Source organism: Bison bison, unplaced genomic scaffold, assembly GCF_000754665.1.
Source record: "Bison bison bison isolate TAMUID 2011002044 unplaced genomic scaffold, Bison_UMD1.0 scf7180017864043, whole genome shotgun sequence".
Classification (NCBI taxonomy): Eukaryota; Metazoa; Chordata; class Mammalia; order Artiodactyla; family Bovidae; genus Bison; species Bison bison.
Window position 1 is genome coordinate 10,494,810 of NW_011494615.1, and position 22,239 is coordinate 10,517,048.

The following is a 22,239-nucleotide window of genomic DNA, read 5'->3' on the forward strand; positions in this document are numbered from 1 at the left end:
GGGGAAGCTTTGGGACCAGGGGCCTGTGGGTGGTGCACATGCAGAGGTGGGGCTGAAACCACAGACGAGCTCCAGGAACAGTGCAATGAAGGAGAGCTGAGGTCTCTCTTCATGGCTGCATGGACCATGAATTTACACCCCTGCTGCCAACTGTGTAAATTCAGCTCCTGAGGACCATCTAGGCAGACAGTGAGTGTCTCTGTAGCAGAGATGGGCCTAGCTTTTGCAGCTGTGGACTTTATGGGCACATTGCACGTGGGAGTTGGGCCAGATCTAAGCTGCCTCCATACACCCCCAGCAGGTCCAGATCCATTATTATTCCAGTCTTGGGACCTGACTTCGATTGATCCACACTGGTGGCATGGTGAAAAACAATGCCCAAGAGACACCAGGGGCACACTGCCTTCACACACATGGGTAATGTGGGGCTTAGAGTCGTGCCAACAGCAGGGTAATCTGAGAGCTCACACAGGTGACACAGAGATCACGCCCACATGTGAACAGCTTCAGCGGAGGAATACTAAGTGCTTTCTTCCCAAGTGTTGGGAGAGCGCCAATCCTGCCTCCCGCATACTGAGGTCAGAAACACAGCTAAGAAACAGATTGTGGGGCCTCTACCCCAACAACTAGGAAGCAGACCCTGCCCCTGAGCTCAGGGAAACGGAAAGCTCTGCTCCACATCCAGTACAGGCTCTGGTCAGCACATCAGTCAGCACACCATGAGGAAATGGGTAGCAGATATCCAAACTAAAAACAGCACTTGCACCAAAAAATATTAAACCTGTGAAGGCTATACAGGGAAGCTCCATCATAAAAATAGCCCTCCAAGACAGTCTGAGGATCTGGTATCAGAAGCTTAGAGCAAGAACCCCCGAGCATTTAGCTGTGAAGTTCAGCAGGGCTTGAATGAAAGAGCTCTACAGGGTGGAGGCAAATAGAGACTCCAGTCTTGGAGAAAGAGCATAAGGTGCCACATGCACTGGAATTCACACAGAGCATTACCTCCACAGGACCTTGGACTTGACCTACTCAGGGATCTTGGAGGGCCCCCTGGGAAGGTGATGGTTGGCTGTAGCTCATTGTGGGGGCAAGGACACCATAGCAGAGACCAGAGGGACTACTGATCAGCATGAACTCTTCCATAGATCCCCGTATTGGCACAAAGACTGGGCCCCACCCAGCAGCCTGCATGCTCCAGTGCTGGAAAGCCTCAGCAAGGCAGGAACACAGCTCCACCCGTCAGAAGACAGGCTGGACCTCAGGTTCAAGATGGTGGAGTAGAAGGATGTGCTTTCATCTTCTACTGTGAGAGCACCAAAATCTCAATTAGCTGTTGAACAACCATTGACAAGAAGATGCTGGAACCCAATGAAAAAGGATACCCCACGTCCAAAGACAAAAAAGCCACAGTGAGATGGTAGAGGGGCACAATCACAATAAAATCAAATCCTATACCTGCCCAGTGGGTGACCCACAAACTGGGGAACAATAATACCAAAGAAGTTTTCCCAATATTGTGAAGGTTCTGAACCCCACATCAAGCTTCCTAGCCTAGGGATCTGACTGAGGGACTGGAACTTTCCCGGGAATCTGACCTTGAAGCCAGCAGGATTTGATTATAGGACTTCCACAGGACTGAGGGAAATGGAGACTCCAGTCTTAGAGAACACAAGCAAAATCTTATGCACATCAAGACCCAGAGGAAGGGAGCAATGACCTCACAGCAGACTGAACCAAAACTACTGTGGAGGCATGGGTCCACAGGGGCTCCCCATGGGGATGAGGGCACTGGCAGAAGCAGTCTGGGAAGGTTCCTCTTCATATAAGCCCTCTTGGAGGTCACCATTAACCCTACCATAGAGACCACAGACTCCGGGCTTGGGTGGCCTCAGGCCAAACCACCACCAGGGAGGGAGCACATCCCCACTCATCAGCAGACAATTGGATTAAAGCTTTACTGAGCAATGTCCTGCCCACCAGGGCAAGACCCAGTTTTTCCCACCACTAGTCTCTCCCATCAGGAAGCTTACACAAGCCTCTTAGCCTCCTCCATCAGAAGGCAGACAGAAGCAAGAGGAACCACAGTTCCAACAAAGACTAAAACAAAACCACATTACAGAAGGTTAATCAGCATGAAAAAGCAGAACATTATGTCCCAGAAGAACGGACAAGATAAAACCCCAGAAAAACTAAATGAAGTGGAGATAGGCAACCTTCCAGAAAAAGAATTCAGGATAATAATAGTGAAGATAATCCAGGATCTTCGGAAAACAATGAAGAAAATGCAGAAATGTTTACTGAAGAACTAAAGAACAAACAAACAGAGATGAATAATACACTAGAAGGAAATCAATAGCAGAATAACCCAGGCAGTAGAACAGATGAGTGACCCGGGGGACAGAACAGTGGAAATCACTGCTGCAAAACAGAATATAGAAAAAAGAGTGAAAAGAAATGAAGACAACCTAAAAGACCTCTGGGACAACATCAAACGAACCAACATTTGTATTCTAGGGGTCTCAGAAGGAGAAGAGAGAGAGAAAAGGAACTGAGAAAATATTTGAAGAGGTAATAGCTAAAAACTTTATTAACATGGGAAATGAAATAGTCCACCAAATCCAGGAAGCACAGAGAGTCCCAAGCAGGATAAACCCAAGGAGGAACACACAGAGACATGTAGTAATGAAACTGACAAAAATTAAAGATAAGGATAAAACATTAAAAGCAACAGGGGAAAAGTGACAAATGACATACAAAGGAACTCCCATCATGCTATCCGCTGATTTCTCAACAAAAACTCTACAAGCCAGGAGGGAATGGCCGGATATATTTAAAGTGATGAAAGGGAAGAACCAACAACCAAGAATACTCTACCCAGCAAGACTCTCATTCAGATTTGATGGAGACATCAAAAGCTTTCCAGACAAGCAAAAGTTGAGAGAATTCAGCACCACCAAACCAGCTTTATAACAAATGTTAAAGGAACTTCTCTAGGCAGGAGAATCAAGACAAGGAAAAGACCTACAGAAAAGAAGCCCCCCAAAAGAATACGGTAATAGGATCATAGATATCAATAATTACCTGAAATGTAAATGGGTTAAATTCACCAACCAAAAGACATAGACTGGCTGGGCAGATGAAAATATGTGCTTGTATGCAACTCCACTTACCACATCACTCTGCTTCACCCCTCAAACTGCATGTGAGTATTTTATATTGTTAAATTAATCATGTTCCCATTATGGCTTGCAATTGTAATTATCTTTCATTATTGTATCAGGCTATTGATTTTAAAAACTGATAAACAGTATTTTACTATTGTGATTATGGAACTGTTACTCACTTAATACCATTGTATCATGATTGGTCAACAGAAAAATAACAGAACTCTATATCACCAAAAGTACCATTTAATAGAAAAACCTGTAATCACTTATTAAAGTCTAGATGCATATCAGAATTATCTTGGAGTTTTTTAAAAAATATAAATGCCTAGGTAATGATTTTTTTCCCTCCAGAGCTCCAGATATATTTCTACTGAGCAGCCATGTTTAAAAACAACCAAACTATTATGATGATCTTTTACTTTTGTCTAGTTTGTTTCACTTTTTCTATTTTGTATTCAGAGCTCCCATTTCATTTAGTTTATGTGTTCCAATTTCCCCATCTCTTCTTTTTTTTTAATGTTCTTTCTCGAGCCTTTATTAAGTGTAGTAGAATAGAACTTTGTATACATATATATAATAATATGTAGAATATATATATTTTAGAGAACTTATTAATTTTGTCTAAAAAGTGTATGACATTTTGATTCCATTTGCTTGACTTAGTATGAACGGAATGCTAGATTTCTAAGTAAAAAACAGATATGCAACAGAGGTTTACTGTGTAGCACGGGGAACTACAGTCAATATCTTGTAATAACCTATAATGGAAAATAAATTGAAAAATACTATATGTGTATATATGAATCACCTTGCTGTGCACCTGAAACATTGTAAGTCAACTATACTTCAATAAAATAGATATATTAAGAAAGAAATTTCCATAAAAGATTAAAAAAAAAAAAAAAAGGCTGCCTAAAGTCTTACTGAGCTCACAGCCACCTCAAACACATCTCTTGACCCTGCCCTGCCCATCAGAGGGATAAGACCCAGCTCAAGCCACCAGAGGGCAGGCACCAGTCATTCCCAACAGGATGCCTACACCAGCCCCTGGACCAACCTTACCCACCAGTGGATGGACACCAGAAGAAAGAGGAACTACAATCCTGCAGTCTGCAGAAAGGAGACCACAAAGACAAAAATTTAGACAAAAATCAGATGACAGATAAATATGAAGGAAAAAGATAAAAAACCCCAAAGCCCCAAAAGAACAATTAAATGAAGAGGAGATGGGCAGCCTACCTAAAAACGAAATTAAGAGTAACAACAGTAAAGATACAAAATCTCAAAAGTATGGAGGCACAGACTGAGAAGATACAAGAAATTTTTAATAAAAGATTTAAAGAAGAAACAGAGATGAACAATACAAAACCTAAAATGAAAAATACACTAGAAGGAATGATTAGAAGAATAACTGAGTCAGAAGAACAAATAAGTGAGCTGGAATACAGAGTGGAAATCATTGCCACAGAACAAAGAAAGAAGAATAAGAAGCAAGGAGGACAGTATCAGAGAGCTCTGGGACAGCAAAACGCACCAACATTTGCGTTATAGGGGTCTGAGAAGAAGAGAAAAGAGAATGAACTCGAGAAAATATTTGAAGAGATTATAGCCGGAAACTTCTCTAACAAGGGAAAGGAAACAGTCACCCATGTTCAGGAAGTGCAGAGAGTCCCATGCAGGATAAACCCAAGGAGGAAGGTGCCATGACACATAGTAATCAAACTAATAAAAATTAAACACAGAGTTATTAAAAGCAACATGGGAAAAGCAACAAATAACATACAAGGGGACCTCCATCAGGCTATCAGGTGATTTTTTCGCAGAAGCTCTCAAGGCCAGAAGGAAGTGGCATGATGAATGGGAAAAAACCCTACAAGCAAGAATACTCTATCCAGCAAGGCTCTCATGCAGATTTGATGGAGAAATCAACAGTTTTACCCACAAGCAAAAACTCAGAGAATTCACGACCAAATAAGTCTTAAATGCTAAAGGCACTTTTCTAGGTGGAAAAGAAAAGCCTACAACTAGAAACAAGAAAATTATAAGTGAAAGACCCTTGGATAAAGGGTAACATACAGGAAAGTTAAGGCTTCTCTGGTGGCTCAGATGGTAAAGAGTTTGCCTGCAGTGTGGGAGACTCAGATTTGATTCCTAGGTCAGGAAGATCTCCTAGAGAAGGAAATGGCAACCTACTCCAGTATCCTTGCCAGGAAAATTCCATGGATAGAGGAGCCTGGCAGGCTACAGTCCATGGGGCTGCAAAGGGCTGGACACGACTGACTTCACTCACTCAACAGGAAAGTTAGGAAATCATCCACACACAAATATATCAAAACCAGCAATTGTGAAAAGGACACAAATGCAGGATATTATAAATGTATTTGAAATTAAAAGAGAAACAACTTAAAACAGTCTAGTATATATATAGACTGCTATATCAAAACGTCATCAGAATTGCAAACCAAAAAACTACAATAGACATGCAAAAAAGAAAAAGCAACCCAAACACAACACTAAAGATAGTCATCAAATCACAAAAGAATAAAAGAAGGGAAGAAAGAAGAACCACAAAAGCAAATCTGAAACAATTAAGAAAATGGCAATAGGAAAATACACATTGATAATTACCTTAATTGTAGATAGGTTAAATGCTCCAACCAGAAGAAACAGACTGGCTGGATGAACACAAAAATAAGAGCCATAGATGTGCTGTGTACCTGACACCCACTTCAGACTAGGGACACACAGAGACTGCAAGTGAGAGGATGTAAAAAGGTACTCGATGCAAATGGAAGTCAAAAGAAAGCTGGAGTGGAAATACTCATAAGTATTATGAGAGGTTATAATAAGTATAAGTATTATAGGAGTATTATAAGTGTTATAAGTAAGTATAAATATTATAAGTAAGTATAAGTACTATAAGCATTATTATAAGTATTATTATAAGTATTATAAGAGTATTATAAGTATTATAAATAAGTATAAATATTATAAGTAAGTATAAGTACTATAAGTATTATTATAAGTATTATAAGAGTATTATAAGAGATAGGGAAGGCACTACATTATGTTTAAGGGATCAATCCGAGAAGATGTAACACTTGTAAATACACATGTATCCAACATCAGAGCACCTCAGTATATAAGGCAAATGCTAACAGCCATAAATGGGGAAATTGACGATAGCACAATTATAGCGGGGACTTTAACACCTTACTTACTTCAGTGGACAGATCATCCAGACGGAAAATCAATAAACAAAAACCTTGAGTGACACGTTAGACCAGATGGACTTAACTGATATTTATAGGGCATTCCCTCCAGAAGCAGCAGAACACAGTTCTCAACTCCACATGAAACATGCTCCAGAATAGACTACATATTGGGCTACAAATCGAGCCTCGGTAAATTTAAGAAAATCAATCATATCAAGCATCTTTTCTTGCCAAAACACTATGATATTAGAAGTAAATTATAGTCAAAAACTATAAAAAAGCACAAACACGTGGAGACTAAACAATGTGTTACCAGACAACCAAAGGGCCACTGAAGAAATCAAAGAGGAAATAAAAGAATATATAAACACAAATGACAACAAAAACAAAGTTATCCAAAACCTATGGGACATAACAGAAGCCTTTCCAAGACGGAGGTTTATAGCAATACAATCCTACCTCATTAAACAAGAAAAGTCTAAAACAACCTAAACTTACACCTACAACATCTAGAGAAAGAAGAACAAACAAAACCCACAGTTAGTAGAAGGAAAGGAAGCATAAAGATCAGAGGAGAAATAAATGAAACAATATTTGAAAAGATAAAACTGATAAAATGTTAGACTCATCAAGAAAAAAAACGAAGAGGGCTCAAATCAATAAAATTATAATCGAAAAGGAAGAAGTTACAGTGGATACCACAGAAATACAAAGGATAAGCAACTACCATAAGCAACTATATGCCAATAAAATGGACAACCTAGAAGAAATGGACAAATTCTCAGAAAGGTACAATCTCCCTATATTGAACCATGAAGAAACTGAAAATATGAACAGACCAATCATAAGTACTGAAATTGAAACTGTGATTAAAAAACTCTGAAGAAACAAAAGTCCAGGACCAGATGACTTCACAAGCAAACTCTATCCAACATTTATAGAAGACTTAATGGCTATTCTGAAACTATTGCAAAAAATTGCAGAGGAAGGAACACTCCCAAGCTCACTCTGTGAGATCAACATCACCCTGATACCAAAACCAGGTAATACCACCATGAAAACAGCAAATTACAGGCCCATATCACTGATGAACATAGATGCAAAATCATAAACAAAATACTAGATAGCAAACTGAATCCAACAATATATTAAAAGGTCATAAACCAGGATCCAGTGGGATTTATCTTAGGGTTTCAAGGTTTCTTTGATATATGCAAATCAATCAACAAATTGAAGAATAAGAACCATATGATCATCTCAATAGATGCAGAAAAGTTTTTGACAAAATTCAACACCCATTTATGATAAAAACTCTGCAGAAAGTGGGCATAGAGGAAACATACGTCAACATAATGAAGTCTATAGATGACAAGTCTACTGCTAACATCATGCTCAGAGGAAATGCTTTCAGTTTCATCATTAAGATCAGTAACAAGAAAAGGATGCCCACTCTCATCACTTTCATTCCACAGAATTTGGAAGTTCTAGATATATTAGTTGGAAAATAAAAAGAAATAAAAGGAATCCACATTAGAAAATAAGTAAAACTATCACTCTTTGCAGATATGATACTAAACACAGAAAATCCAAAGATTTTATCAGGAAACTACTAGAGCTCATCAGTGATTTGGTTAAAGTAGAATACAAAATCAATACCCAGAAATCTGTTTCATTCCTATGTACTAATAAGGAAAGATCAAAAGGAAAATTAAGGAAACACTTCCTTTTACCATCACATCAAAAATAATAAAATATCTAGGAATAAATTTACCTAATGAAGCAAAAGACCTGTACTCCAAAAACTATTAACACTTTGATGAAAGAAATTGAGGATGACATTGACAGATGAAGAGATACATATATACCATGTTCTTGAATCGGAAGAATCAATATTGTCAAAATCACTATGTTTCCCAAGACAATCTTGAGATTCAATGCAATGCCTATCAAATTATCAATAGCATTTTTATAGAACTAGAACAAAAAACAATCTTAAAACTTGTATGGAGACATAATAGGCCCCAAGTAGTCAAAGCCACCTTGAGAAAGAAAAAAGAAGCTGGAGGAATCAGGCTCCCTGACTTCAAACTACACTGCACAGCTGTGTACTGGCACAAAAGCAGAAAGGCAGATCAGTGGAGCAGGTGACAAAGCCCAGAAGTAAGCCCATGCACGTGTGGTCAAGTAAGCTACGAGAAAGGAGGCAAGGCTTTACAATGGGTACAAAACAGTCTCTTCAGTAAATGATGCTGGGAAAACTGGACAGCTCCATGCAAAGGACAAAATTAGAACATTATTTAATACCATACACAAAAATAACTCAAAATGGATTAAGGACAGAGATGTAAGACTGTATACTATAAAACCCTTAGCAGAAAGCATAGGAAGAACACTCAGACATAAATTGCAGCAATATCTTTTTTGGCCCATCTTCTAAAATAACAGATGCAAAAAGCAAATATAAATAGAGCAACTATATGCCAATAAAATGGACAACCTAGAAAAAATGGGCAAATTCTTAGAAAGGTACAACCTTCCCATATTGAACCATTATTGTTTAATGGGACTTAATTACACTCAAAAGTTCTTGCACAGCAAAGTAAACCATAAACAGAATAAAAAGACAATGCACAGAATGAGAGAAAATATTTGCAAATGATGTGGCCAAAAAAGGGATTAATTTCTAAAGTATATAAATGGCTCATGCAGCTCAATATAAAAAAGAACAAAATAACCCAATCAGAAAATGTGCAGAAGACCTACACTGGTGTTTCTCCAAAGAAGACAGACGGATGGCCAAGAGGCACATGAAAAGACGCTCAACAGTGTTCATTCTTAGAGAAATGCAAGTAGAAACCACAATGAGTGTCACCTCACAGCTGGCAGAATGGCCATCATCCAAAGTCTAGAAACAATGAACGCTGGAGAGGGTGTGAAGAAAACCCTCTTACACTCTTGGTGGGAATGTAAATTGATACAGCCACTGTGGAAAACAACATCGATATTTCTTTAAAAACAGAACTACCATATACCCAACAATCCCAATCCTGGGCTTATATCCAGAGAAAAGCATGGTTCAAAAATGTACATGCGTCCCTGTGTTCACTGCGGCTCTGTTTACAATAGCTAAGACGTGGAAGCACCTTAATGTCCATCTACAGATGAGTGGATAAGGAAGATGCACATATATACACAATGGAACATTACCCAGCTATTAAAAAGACGAAAAAAAACTATTTGCAGCAACATGCCAGAACTGGAGATTATCATACTAAGGGAAGCACGTCAGAGTGAGAAAGACAAATAGCAGATGATGTAGTTTAGCACAATCTAAAAAAATGATAAAAATGAACCTATTTATAAAGCAGAAACAGACTCACAGACTTAGTAAACTCATGGTTACCAGAGGGGAAAATGGTGGCTGGGGGAGGGGTAAACTGGGAGTTTGGCATGGACATATACATATACATATTTAAAACAGATGAGGAACAACGACCTACTGTATAGCACAGGGAGATCTACTCAATATTCTGTGATAACCTAAATGGAAAAGAATTTTAAAAAGAATAGATATATGTATAAGTAAAACTGAATCACTTTGCTGTACATTTGAAACTAACACATTGTAAATCAACTATACTGCAATATAAGATAAAAATTAAAAACCTAATAAAAAAACCAAAATGCATTATTTGCTATAGGTATTTCCTGAAAGTTTTATATATATATATATATATAATTATATAATATTGATAGTAGTAGTAGCAGTAATGATAAAATAATACCTTGTATTTGTAAGGTTAAGTCATATTCTAGCACCAGGGTCCTCAACCCCCAGGTCACGGACTAGTGCCAGTCCATGGTCTGTTAGGAACCGGTCTGCACAGCAGTAGGTGAGTGGCAAACGAAGCTTCATCTGTACTTATAGCCATTCCCCATTGCCCCGGAAGGGACCGTCTAGTTGCAGGAAGACAAGCTCAGGGTTCTCACTGATTCTGCACTATGGTGAGTTGTGTAATATATGACAGTGTGATGATAATAGAAATAAAGCACACAGTGAATGTAACCACCCCCTCACCGCCCCTCCCCATCCATGAGAAGCTGTCTTCCACAAAACCAGTCTCCAGTGCCAAAAAGGCTGGGGACTGTTCCTCTAGCACATTTAATTTGGAGGGTCCACTTGAGACGTGAAACCACATACAGAAGGTGCCATTAACGTGATTAAATCTTTTAACAACAAATCGCTAAATGTGAACTGAGAGCAAAGAAAACTTATGATCAAGAAATGAGCACCACTCATTTGCACCACTCTTCTGCAAACAGGAAGAGTCTTTGGGAATTCTCTATCCAGCAGGGCTTTGACCATCACCTACAAAGTAGAACAGTTACCATGAGAGAACTTCTGTATATAGACTGAAGTTCTGTTAATTCCTTCGGTTTCCATCAAAACCACTCAAATTTTAATCTCCATGATATTCCACACAAAGCCAACTGTACTTGGCTTTCTAAGTGACTTAAGGCTTGTCAGCAGTAATTCTGACTCCCTGATTTTTGCTTTGCCATTTAATTCCTGAATATCCACTCCATATGGTTTTATATTTCTCCATACTCATTTTCATAAACTGTTTTGCTGGGTAAGCTTGAAGCACTCTTGCCAGGGGCATGCTGCTGTCTTCGTTTAAGAATGACACCAAGACCACAGTTCAGGCACACTGCAGTGTCAAGTGGGAACACTGCAGTTTTTCCAAGTATATGTGATAGAATTGTTTTGTAAAGATGGCTACAATGCCCCTTCCTCTTGGTAGTGAATTCCTACATTATCTTTGGGGTTGGCCAGATGATTTGCTTTGGCCTATGGGACTGAAAACATGCTGGTCATCTGGGCACCTCTTGCTGTTCTCTGATTTGGGCACCTCTTGCTGTTCTCTGAATTCTGAGACTTCCATGGTCAGCGTCACCTGGCTCCATGTTATCCATCCCACAGCCATCAGACGACCGACGCCCAGAAGCGGAACTGTGACGTTCAGCTGCTGTGCCCAGATGCTCACACAAGCCCCGTCAAGAGCAGGAGAAGCATTTGCCTGAAGTTCGCCCAAATGCCAACCCACAGAATCATGAACTAAATTTTTGTCACTGAGTTTGGCTTTGGCATGGTCTCTACCGCAGCTAAAGCCAGCAGATGCCACATGAGAGGGTGAAGTCCAGATGGCAGATCTGGAGGGACAGAGTTTAGCACGGCCAGCACTTACTTGGACTGTTGGTAGGAATACGCAGATGCATGCTCGCTGGCTGTGTCCACTGCTATCTGCTGCTGCTGACCACTCGTGTCCTGGGACGAAGGTGCCACTGTCTGGGGAGAGGTATCAGCCACAACACCCTGTGGAGACAACAAGGACATAGGACCTCACTGGCTTGAGCAGAAGGGCTCCTTGCGGACGGACTGTAGGGCACATCCCCGTGCTGTCTGGCACTGGGCTTGTGTGGAGTTGCACTCGGCTACATAAAGCCACAATAAACACTAGCAAAAAAGCCACAGAACTCATCTGAGGAATTTACCTCCATGTGTCACCAAGAAGACTTGCCGTCAGAAGACCCTATAGCAGTCAAATGATCAGGAAATCATTTTGCCTGCAGGTAGAACTTTTAAACTGCAGCTGCCTGTAGCCACACTGAATAATAATTCCTTAATTAAAAAAGAGCACACAGAATTCCTATAAAAACTTACACATTTGAGCATTTTCCTGGGAATAAATTTCTCTACCCTGTCTCTACAATCTGGCAAAACAATGGACCTTACTACTAATAAAAATCTATATCCAGGTTTGGATTCTTCCTAAAAGGACATTGTCAAATACGCTTTCCCTTAAGGAATTTGATTTGTCTTATTTACTTTTATTTTTCTCGACATGAACTGGGATTCATTTAGAGGTTTCAGAAAAAGAAACTAACATCCTTAATTTTGATTTGCTCCTTCCTTTAGCCTTTTGATGGCTTCCGTTTCTCACAGATGCCAACAAGAATGGATTTCTTGAGTTGATCCTCACTCAGAAGTTATGTTTGGTTCTGAGAAAGGTTTGGTAGTTAGTCAACCTAGGGAGAGAATCCATATGACTACATTCTCCTGGTTGTACTTATATTATAACCTTGGACTTCTGCAGAGATACAGGCTTTTGATCAATGTTCTGTCCTTAACAGAAGTTCCCTGAAATTGCTCCTCAAAATGTGAAAATTCTCCCTTTATGAATTCAATATTTTTTCACCCCTAATCTACTGTATGGTATTACACAGTTTTCTGAGTTTCCCACCTGCATTGACTTGTATGAATACTGGTGAATTTTCAATGACTGTTTTGACACAGAAAATGAATCAGTGCTTTCCTTTATAAGCACAACTCAAGGCAATATATCAGGGTATGCTTATATAATTCTTAGTGGTATACTTCTTTTTAAATCTCAGATTTATTGATATATTAGACTGTTTCCAATAAGCAATACTCTTAAGTGTGTCTCCTTGTTTTAGAGTCAGCAAAAACCTCAAATTCTGTAGATAAGCACCCACATTTGGTGTACAGATAGAGAGATGCAGATATGTGGCAGACATCGATGCTTAAGGCCATCTATGATGTATAGATTCATAATTTTTTCTCATGGCTTAGATGGGTTTTGATAGCTAAATCTAGCAAAGAACATATATTTTAATCACATATTCTCGAAAATCTGAAAAGCTAATTAAAACCTCTTTAATAGTGAAACATTCTCAAGGGCTTATAGGTCTGGAACACATAAAAGATTAACACGTTTTTCTTCCTTGGTTTCCTAAATGACACGGTACTGTCCTCTTAAATGTCTGTGCTTCCCAAATCTTGGTATTAGCAAACATCGGTAACACACCAAAAACAAGCAAACAAACATACATTTTGAAAAGATCCAATTTCGTCTCTCAAAATTTCACCTAATCTGTGCGGCTCCAGAGGTTGGAAGAGTCATGCTGGTCTCCCACATTGAGTGGTACCGATGTGAGGAGCAGCAACAGCTGGACTCCAGAGGAGTCCCAGCTGATGGAAGACATCCACTGTGACCATAACAGCAAATGGGCATCAGGAGAAGGTGAAGGAGGGCTGGGAGCAGGGAGAAGTCTATACCTCTGAGTTCTCACCATTGTCCTCATAGCTCTATGCCCCTCCTATCCAGTATCTTTCTGGCTCTGTCCAGTAAAACAGTGTATAGAGGAAATGGATTTAGCCCAGTGGAGAGAGAGGAGAGGAGAAAGCTCCCAGCAAGGCCAGCATGACTTTATCACTCATGGTCTGCACCAACCAGAGTGGTACGTTCTCCTCCTTTGTCTGTAGGACGCCACAGTCCCATCAAGGTTCACTGGTGAGAGCAGTGGTCCTTCGTCTTTAGTACACAAAAGAATCACCTGGCATCCTTTAAAAATTCTCAGGTGCAGTCCACACCCTGGACCACATCAGACTCTGGCAAAAATCACTATTTAAAAAAAAAAAATCTTGAAGTAATTTCAACATGCAGAAAAATTTGAGAACCACTGCTCTAATCCAGTCCTTCTTAATTTTTAATGTGCGCCTTGATCCTTAAGGGCTCTTGTGAAAATGCAAATTCTAATTCAGTAGGTCCAGGCAGAGTCTGAAAGTTTGTATTTCTAACAGGCTCTCAGGTGGTGCTGCTCACGTTGGTTTAGGGAGTACCGTTGGAGTAACAGGGCATCGGAGAACTGGCTTATTCAAAAGGCTTCAAATGTTTCCCTTCCTCTTTCTGATTGTTTGTGGCTCACATTTGATGGAGTAGTTATTTGATCTTTGGTCTTTTCTCTAAGCATACCTGTGGCGGATTCATGTTGATATATGGCAAAACCAATACAATATTGTAAAGTTAAAAAATAAAATAAAACATTTAAAAAAATAGTGGCGTTCCTCTGAGACCTGGATACCAAATTTGCTTGTGTCCTGTGCAAAGCAAGGCAAAGGCGTGTTCAAGTAAAGTCCATACTTTGACAGAATGAGCTTGCAACTGCAAACTTTCAAGTAGCACAACAATCACCACTAAGGATTTGGGGGGTTTACAGTGGGCCCTGGTGCTCGAGGCTGAGATTTATCTTCCTAACCTCGTTCTGTAAGAAGAGACGGACTTACTTCAATGGAAACAGCTGTCGGAGGCACAGGCGTGTACTGGGGGATGTAGGTCCCTTGCATAGGAGCCGCGGCAGTCATGTACTGGAGGAAATCAAAGAGAAATGCAGATGAACTTGGGCATGCGGCCGGCAGGAACAGTGACAGCACATAAGACTTTTCCATGTGTGGCCCCCGCCAGTGCGTGATTAAACTTAAAGTCTATTTTGACCAAAAATAATGCAGTTTCTAGCAGTATAGAATAGCCATCTCTTATTGATTCAGAACCAACAGAAGCCCACCTCTCCAGCATCAGTACAAGTTCATTCTTCCCACCACCTCATGTTGTCCTGAACATTCTACATTAGCTCCCAAACATCTCACTTTCACATCCAAAACACAAATGCCTGCCAGGTGGGCAGGGATGACCTCTGTTTTTTCCTCCATTTTACTGCTAGCACATAGTAGGCTCTCAACAGATTATTTGTTGAATGAATAAATCATGAATAATCAATAATCAATAAATAAATGAAAATTATGAAAAATAATTCTTTTCTAACTAAAATAGAGGGCTAATGTAAGAAATACTTATCTACCAACAATCACAATTGGCAAATGTTATAAATTCTTTTGTCATTTGATAGCTTTTTTTTTTATAAATAAATAGTGTTCCAGATCATCTTGAAATTGCTTTTTTATCCTCCCCCCACTCCATGTCACTGACAGTATTTCCTTTTCCACTCATTTAATTCTCTAAATTTTCTTCATCTAAATGAATGATACAATAGTTCAATCATTTTTCACTAAGTTGTAGTAATTCAGTAAAATATTCAGTAAAATATGTGTTGGGGATAACATGTATTTTGGCAACAAAAAATTGAAGACGCAGAAAAATTATATGCCCACCTCTGTAAGCACAAAGCATGGCCCATATTCCTGTTTCTATTATACATAGCCTCTGACAAGTTGAGGTTCTACTCTTTTGAGGGTGGAATCTTCCATGGAATCAACTGTATTTCTGAGTTTCTAAACTTCATCATCACAAAATTTCAGAGCCAGAATCATCTAATGAAAACAAGGCTTCTCAAAACACAGTTTCATTGAAACAATTCTTATGGAAACAACAAGCCCATGATTCTTTATTCTTCTAAAGTCGCTACGTTCACATATGAAGGGCACCCATAAATATGCAAAATCTAAATTACAATGTTATGCATTGATAGGTACTTTCAGTATCCAAGAGGCATGATAATTCTGAATCCAGGGAAATAATCTGAATGGAGATTGGCTCATCAGATGTTGTTTACTATTCATGGAGAAATAGAGCAACTCTGGACAAATGCTTCTCCATCCTAAACGAGCACTGTCCTCCTAATTCTGTTTGCTGAAAATAGAGACAACTTTAGTGAAGCAACCCTAAATCAAACAAGCCAAACTGCTGCCCGTAATCCATGTGTTACTGCTGATAACAACTGCATGCAATTCCTATCAGTACAAAAACAACCTTGTAATGTGGACTAAGGACAACTGTTTGCAAGGCTTGGGGATATTACTAGTTTAGCTTCATAGCTGAAACTTAGCAGAGATTTCTGCACCCCATGCTCTGTGCTCTCACAGAGTTCATCACTCTTCTATTAAAATTGTCCAGGCTCTCATTTTCCTAAGGCATGGACCAAGTGTTACGTATGCCTGCATCTTCCAACATCCTATGCTGTGCCTGGTATTTAGTAGAAAAACTGTTCAGTGGCTGAATAAAAAGGCTATGCGAAGAAAGTCTTCTGTTTCCAATTACACATCTTGTATGCCTCTTAGCCATTGATCATTCTGAATTCTGTATAGAGACTTCCCCACCCCTATAAAGTGTTCATATAACTTTTAAATACATTAGCCCACTCTGCTCATCACTGTCCCTGTGTCCTTAAGCAGACAGTTACTCAGGGATCCAACTGCTGTCAGTTTTTCAAAAAAGTACAGACCTCTGGAGTCACATTTCAGCAAATATTATTTCATATCTAGCACCCATGGCAAGTGTCTGCTTTGCCAACAAAATTGTCCCAGAAAGTGTTGGAGGTAACAGTTCCTTGGCCATTTCAGATGGGTGGTTTGCTTGTGTCCTACGGGTTTTAAGCATCTCTTACTGTACTATTACCTATGTTTTTTTTTTTTTTTTTTTAGAATGTTACCTCAGCTGGGGGAAAAAAGCTTTCTGTGTTTCAGTGCATTTGAGCAATTCTGCATAATGTAGCCTCTTGGATATGACTGCGTGCATGCTCTGTTGTGTCCTACTCTTTGCAACCCCATGGACTGTAGCCCACCAGGCTCCTCTGTCCATGGGATTTTCCCAGCAAGAATACTGGAGCGGGTTGCTATTTCCTTCTCCAGGGGATCTTCCCAACCTAGGAACCGAACCCATGTCTCTTGCATCTCCTGCACTGGCAGGGGGATTCTTTTCCACTAGTGACACCTGGAAAGCTCTCTTTGCTATAGACACAGAATTTTAAAACTCTGAGAAATCAGGTTTTACAGAAGAATGGCACTTTAAATCAGTCTCTCAACCTTTTTCTCTTTAGCATCTACTGATTTTGCTTACAACTAGTACTTTAAAGAATATACTTTGGAAAAAGTTTAATTAGATATCAGAAATCCTAGTAGATGTGTAGAAAGTGGGACTATATTTTTACCGATAGAGTTAATACTCTCTGTGGCTCATGTTCTACGGTTTGGTCACGGTTTTCCAAGAGGTACAACTCTGAGGGAGTCAGAGGATACTCCCTCACTGATCTTGGTATTTTTTATGCCAGAGGTAGTAATTCCAAACTTTGCAATTGTCATCAGTGACTGTGGGTGTCCTTCTTATAAGAAGGCAGTGTCTCTGGATACTGCCTGACCCACCCCTGGTCCAGTGTCCACATCGCTAAGAAGAACTTTCTGTGAATTAGACACAGGGGCATGTGCTGGGGCCACACAGAGCACTATCCATGACTTCACATGAGAATCCACCTCACTTTCAGACCTCTTGTGCCCAACTAGGGTTCTCAAGTAGTGTAGTTAGTGGAAAGCGTTTTGTGTGATTCTTTTCTATAAGTTTCTTGAAATCATGCAGAGTTATCCAAAACCTCATCTCTGTTCTATTGAGTAGAAGGAATCTGTAAATCTTCACACCTTCCGTGGCATTTGATGAGGTTATGAAAGTAGTCAAAACTGAAGTGCTTATAGTTTAAATTCTCAGTCATCTTCTCTTCAGAACAACACTGAGTTAGGCAGGATGGCTCACCCATTTTACATACTGACAAGCTGGGATATACTGTGAATGCACTCCAGTTCTGTAGGACTGAGTCCACTTTTCTGTCAACTTCATGACTTTTAAAATAAAATCCTAAGAGTTTCCACGATCATGACTGTGTGTGCGTGCTTCAGCTGCTCTGTTGTGTCCAACTCTTTATGACCCCATGGACTGTAGCCCGCTGGGCTCCTCTGTCCATGGGAGTTCTCCAGACAAGAATACTGGAGTGGGTCACTATGCCCTCTTCCAGCAGATCTTCCCAACCCAGGGACTGAACCCAGGTCTCATGCATTGCATGCACATTCTCTATCATCTGAACCACCAGGGGAGCCCATGACCATGTATAATATGCCATGTATAATTAAAAAAATAACATTAATAATTGGAGTTCCAATTAAGAGATATAGAATAATAATGCCTTAACATTTTATTGTCATTTCATTTCCATAGATTTTTAATTTTCACTTCATATTCTGAACACCTAATTTTCTTCTAGAAGAGCTACTATCCCTTATGCTTATTTTATAATTTAACTTTATGCTGCTCTTCTGAACAGAACTTATAGAGAATTTTTAGTACAAATGCAATCAGCTCAGTTCAATGTGTTGTATATTTTTTATTTAAAAGAAAAACCTTCCTGGTTGCTCGTTTTTTTTGGTGTCACAGAAAATCTAACAGAGCTGGAGAATGTTGTTTTAAAATTAGGGACAGGCTTATTTTAAATAAGTCAAAGCTATGGAGTTTATACTCTGTAAGACTATTATTATCTCTCGATAAACTTTTGCAGTAAAACTTTTCTGTGGTAGACATATATTTTCTAGGGTAAAGCTTCAAGATGTGACAGACTTGTAAAATTAGGCACAGGAGCTTATAGGAAATGGCTACAGCCATGTGCAAGATCAACTCTCAGCTTTAGGTAACTGGTGGAAATACCTCTGAACTCCCTCTGCAAGCATTCAGTTTGGTTTCCTTAAGACCAAAGATAAACTACAGTCAGAATTGACAATGCAGGCTGCACAAATATGGTTTAGATCTCAGTGCCTAAGACTGCTTTCTTTTTATCCAGCTAATAAATGACTAAAACCTAAGAAGGACCTGTGATATAAAAACTCTGCTGTTTGACTTCATACATTTCTGTGGATTACTTATTAAAACCAAAACAAGAATGGATGTCTATCCTTTAAGCTAATATACTTTACTGGTTTTTCTCAAAAACTACAAAATATCTTCCATAATTCTTTCATGAGTACAACTTATTCTGGTTTTTTTTGATACATTTTGATATTTCTTTCTTTTTTTTTTTTTGATACAATGGCTGATGGGAACCATATTACAATGAGATGATATAGATACAATGGATAAATCCATATATTTCCCTGTTGGTGGCAGCTCAACGTTTTGACATTCCATGGATATGTCTTTTTTGGTAAACAGGTTGATGATTTTCACATATTCTGAAAGCACTGGGTTTTCACATGGCATATGCTGGAAACCCAAATAGCCATTTTCAAACCCACAGAATAAATTCCAGACTCCATCACTTGTTCCAAGAAGTCTAGACACTGCATCACCAAGACAGTTACATGAAGAGAGAAAAAAAATGATGAAGTTAGAGAGGAATTGTGTTTTTACTTATTTAATTTAGAACAAAATATTTCTGTTACTATGGACTTGTTGATTATTTCTGAAGAAACAAAAAAGTGAAAACTCCAAATTTTTAGTTCCTGATTTACTTCCCTCCCAAAGCAAAATAAGATTTTAGAAAGTTTTATATAGTTCCTGATGGCAAAGTTTTCCTTTTACTTATCTGTACAGCAAAGGGAATCCCCACATTTCAATTTTTGAAATTTCCTAAAATAATCAAACTTGCTCATTTGAGGTTATTGTTATATTATGTAGGTTCTTCAATGGGTGTGCCTAGTCCTTGCTATGTAAAGTGAGTTAGTTGCTCAGTGGTGTCTGACTCTTTATGACCCTGTCCATGGATTTCTCCAGGCAAGAATGTTGGAGTGGGTTGGCATTTCCTCCTCCAGGGGATCTTCCTGACCCAGGGATAGAACCCAGGTCTCCCACATTGCAGGATTCTTTACCATCTGAGCCAGTTCTTGCAATAACATTCAAAAATCAGTGTAACAAACTTCAGCAAGAGTAGTTGTTTAGGTCTTATCAAACTCAGATAGTCACTGACAAGGATAGAGGGAAGGCAGTTAAGCAGAGAAAGCGGAAATTGGTACTGGATGATGCTAACAGCCTGAGGCATGAATCACTGTTAGGACCATCTAATACAAAGTTTCCTTTCACAAAAGAAGCTGGAGGATAAAGGAAATAGCCTGAGTGGCTTGGGGGAGGCACAGAGTTACATTAGGTCAAGGTACTCCTGATACCTGAGTTCCCACAGTTATACTGCTTGGATTTGCAAAATTTTGTCATCTTAGAACTGGGGAGAGAATTAGTATCATTTCACTCGCTTACATTGGCTAAGTAGTAAAAGCTGCCTGGAGTATAATTCTAGGAATGTCTTCTAAGTCTCCGTGTCACTTGATGGATGAGAGACAGTCTGCAGAGAGGAAGAGAGCTGAAGAGGGTCTCCCTGAAAGGGCAAAGTGCCCCCACCCACTAACGAGGACGTCAGGGACGGACTCCGTCGTGGACGTCCACCGCTCAGTGTTTCCTCTGCTCTGCCGCTCCTGCCAATGAGACGCTGGCGAGTAAAGTGGGACCCCACATAGAACGCTGATAATGTATGTTTTGGTAATGTTTTTTATGTTAGTTTCAATTTAAAGCCTCTTGACTTTTAAGGTACTAGTGGAGGTACAAAGTAGATAGCTGAGTGATAAAATAATTATCCCGAAAGACTAGGTAGATGTGAATACAGATAGCAGCACAGACTTAACCTTCTAGAAGTAGAAGTGCCTGAAGAGGAGAGAAAAGGAGACCAGTTAGTGAGCTTGATAGAAACCAGAGCCCAGAGTATATAGCCTACATCATCCTATATAGTTCACCAGAACAGTTACTAAGTATAACCCTGAGAGGTGTGCATTAAACTATTTGACAAAAAATACAGATGGTCATTGTTGAATCTGGAGTGAGGCCCATTTATTGCTGCCAGACAGCAAAGAAAGAGACAAGGAAGAATCTTGGAGGGTTGTTTTTTTTTTAATGGGAAACTTATAAAACTCTACCCACTGAACCACAAGGAGAAGGAGTCATCCCCACGTGATCACAGGCTATGGAGGCCTTCAACTGTGTGGAAAAAACAATCTTCATGAATGTACTGGAAAAAGCCAAAGCCCGTTAAGTTTGAACACATGCACAGATCATTGTGGTAGCAACAAAAGTAAAAGAGAATACTACAGAAATTTAGCTGATTAAGAAACTGTGTCTTAAAATTTGAACTCGAAACAACTGTGTAGATGTCGTGAGTTCCTTCCTCCCCTCTCTTCAATAACTTTTTTGTGTGTGTGATAGGTATCACAAAATGTAGAGAAAGATAAGAGAGATTCTGTGAACCACAAGGACCACTCAGGAGATCAAGATAAGGAAGTCAGATTAAAAACTGGGAACTAGAATGGAGGCAACTATAAAAGCATATTCATAGTGGAGTAGCAGGAATGCAAGCCTCCCTGGGCTTAGTAGAGAGAGGAGGTGAGTAGAAAAATAGTAAAGAATATTATGAGCAAACTTATGTCAATACATTTGACAGCTGAGATAAAATACACATATTTGCTGAACAGCACAATTAAGATGGATGCAAAAAGAAATAAAAATCTGCATCATTCTACATTTATTATATATAAAAAAAAATGAATTAGAAATCCAAAACATTCCGAAAATAAAATCTTCAGCTTCAACTGGGTTCTCTAGAGAATTTTTCAAACATTTAAGGAATAAATAGTACCAATCTTGTATAAATTCTTCCAGAGAATACTAAAGGAGGAGGACTTCACTCATGAAGTTAGCACACTCCTTATATAAAAAATTGATAAAGACATTACAAGAAGGAAAAAAAAAAAAAACTATAACCTAATGTCTTTCATGAACATTTACAAAAACCTCCTAAATAAAACTTTAGCCAATCATCTCATATATATATAATGCTCAAGTGGAATGTATTTCAGGATTGCAAGGTAGATTTAACATTGGAAAGTCAATCAACTAATTCACCATATTGACAGAATAAAGAGGAAAATTATATGATCATTGTGATGACTTAAAATATCTTTTATAAAATCTAATATCTGCATATGAGAAATATCTTAGCACACTAGGGATAGATGGAAACTAGGAATAGAAGTCTACAAACAAAACATTTATAGCTGACCTCACAGTTAATGGTGACATATTGAATGCTTTCTATTTAAATTTTGGAACAAGATAATGACATTCAGTGCCATCTCTTCTATACTGCTTACCGATTATAGGCAGTGCACTAAGGTAAGTAAAAGAAGG

At 39.1% G+C, this 22,239-nt stretch overlaps 1 protein-coding gene across 1 annotated transcript in view; it reads right to left on the minus strand.

The window, feature by feature from the left end:
• LOC104985408 (RNA-binding motif, single-stranded-interacting protein 3-like) overlaps positions 1-22,239 on the minus strand; it is a 79,033-nt gene that overhangs the window by 19,714 nt on the left and 37,080 nt on the right. Inside the window, exons 3-4 of the mRNA XM_010835565.1 lie at positions 14,532-14,612; positions 11,632-11,759 (exon numbers count right to left, since the gene is read on the minus strand). Coding sequence (XP_010833867.1) covers positions 11,632-11,759; positions 14,532-14,612 — 209 coding nt within the window. The remainder of the gene's footprint in view (positions 1-11,631; positions 11,760-14,531; positions 14,613-22,239) is intronic.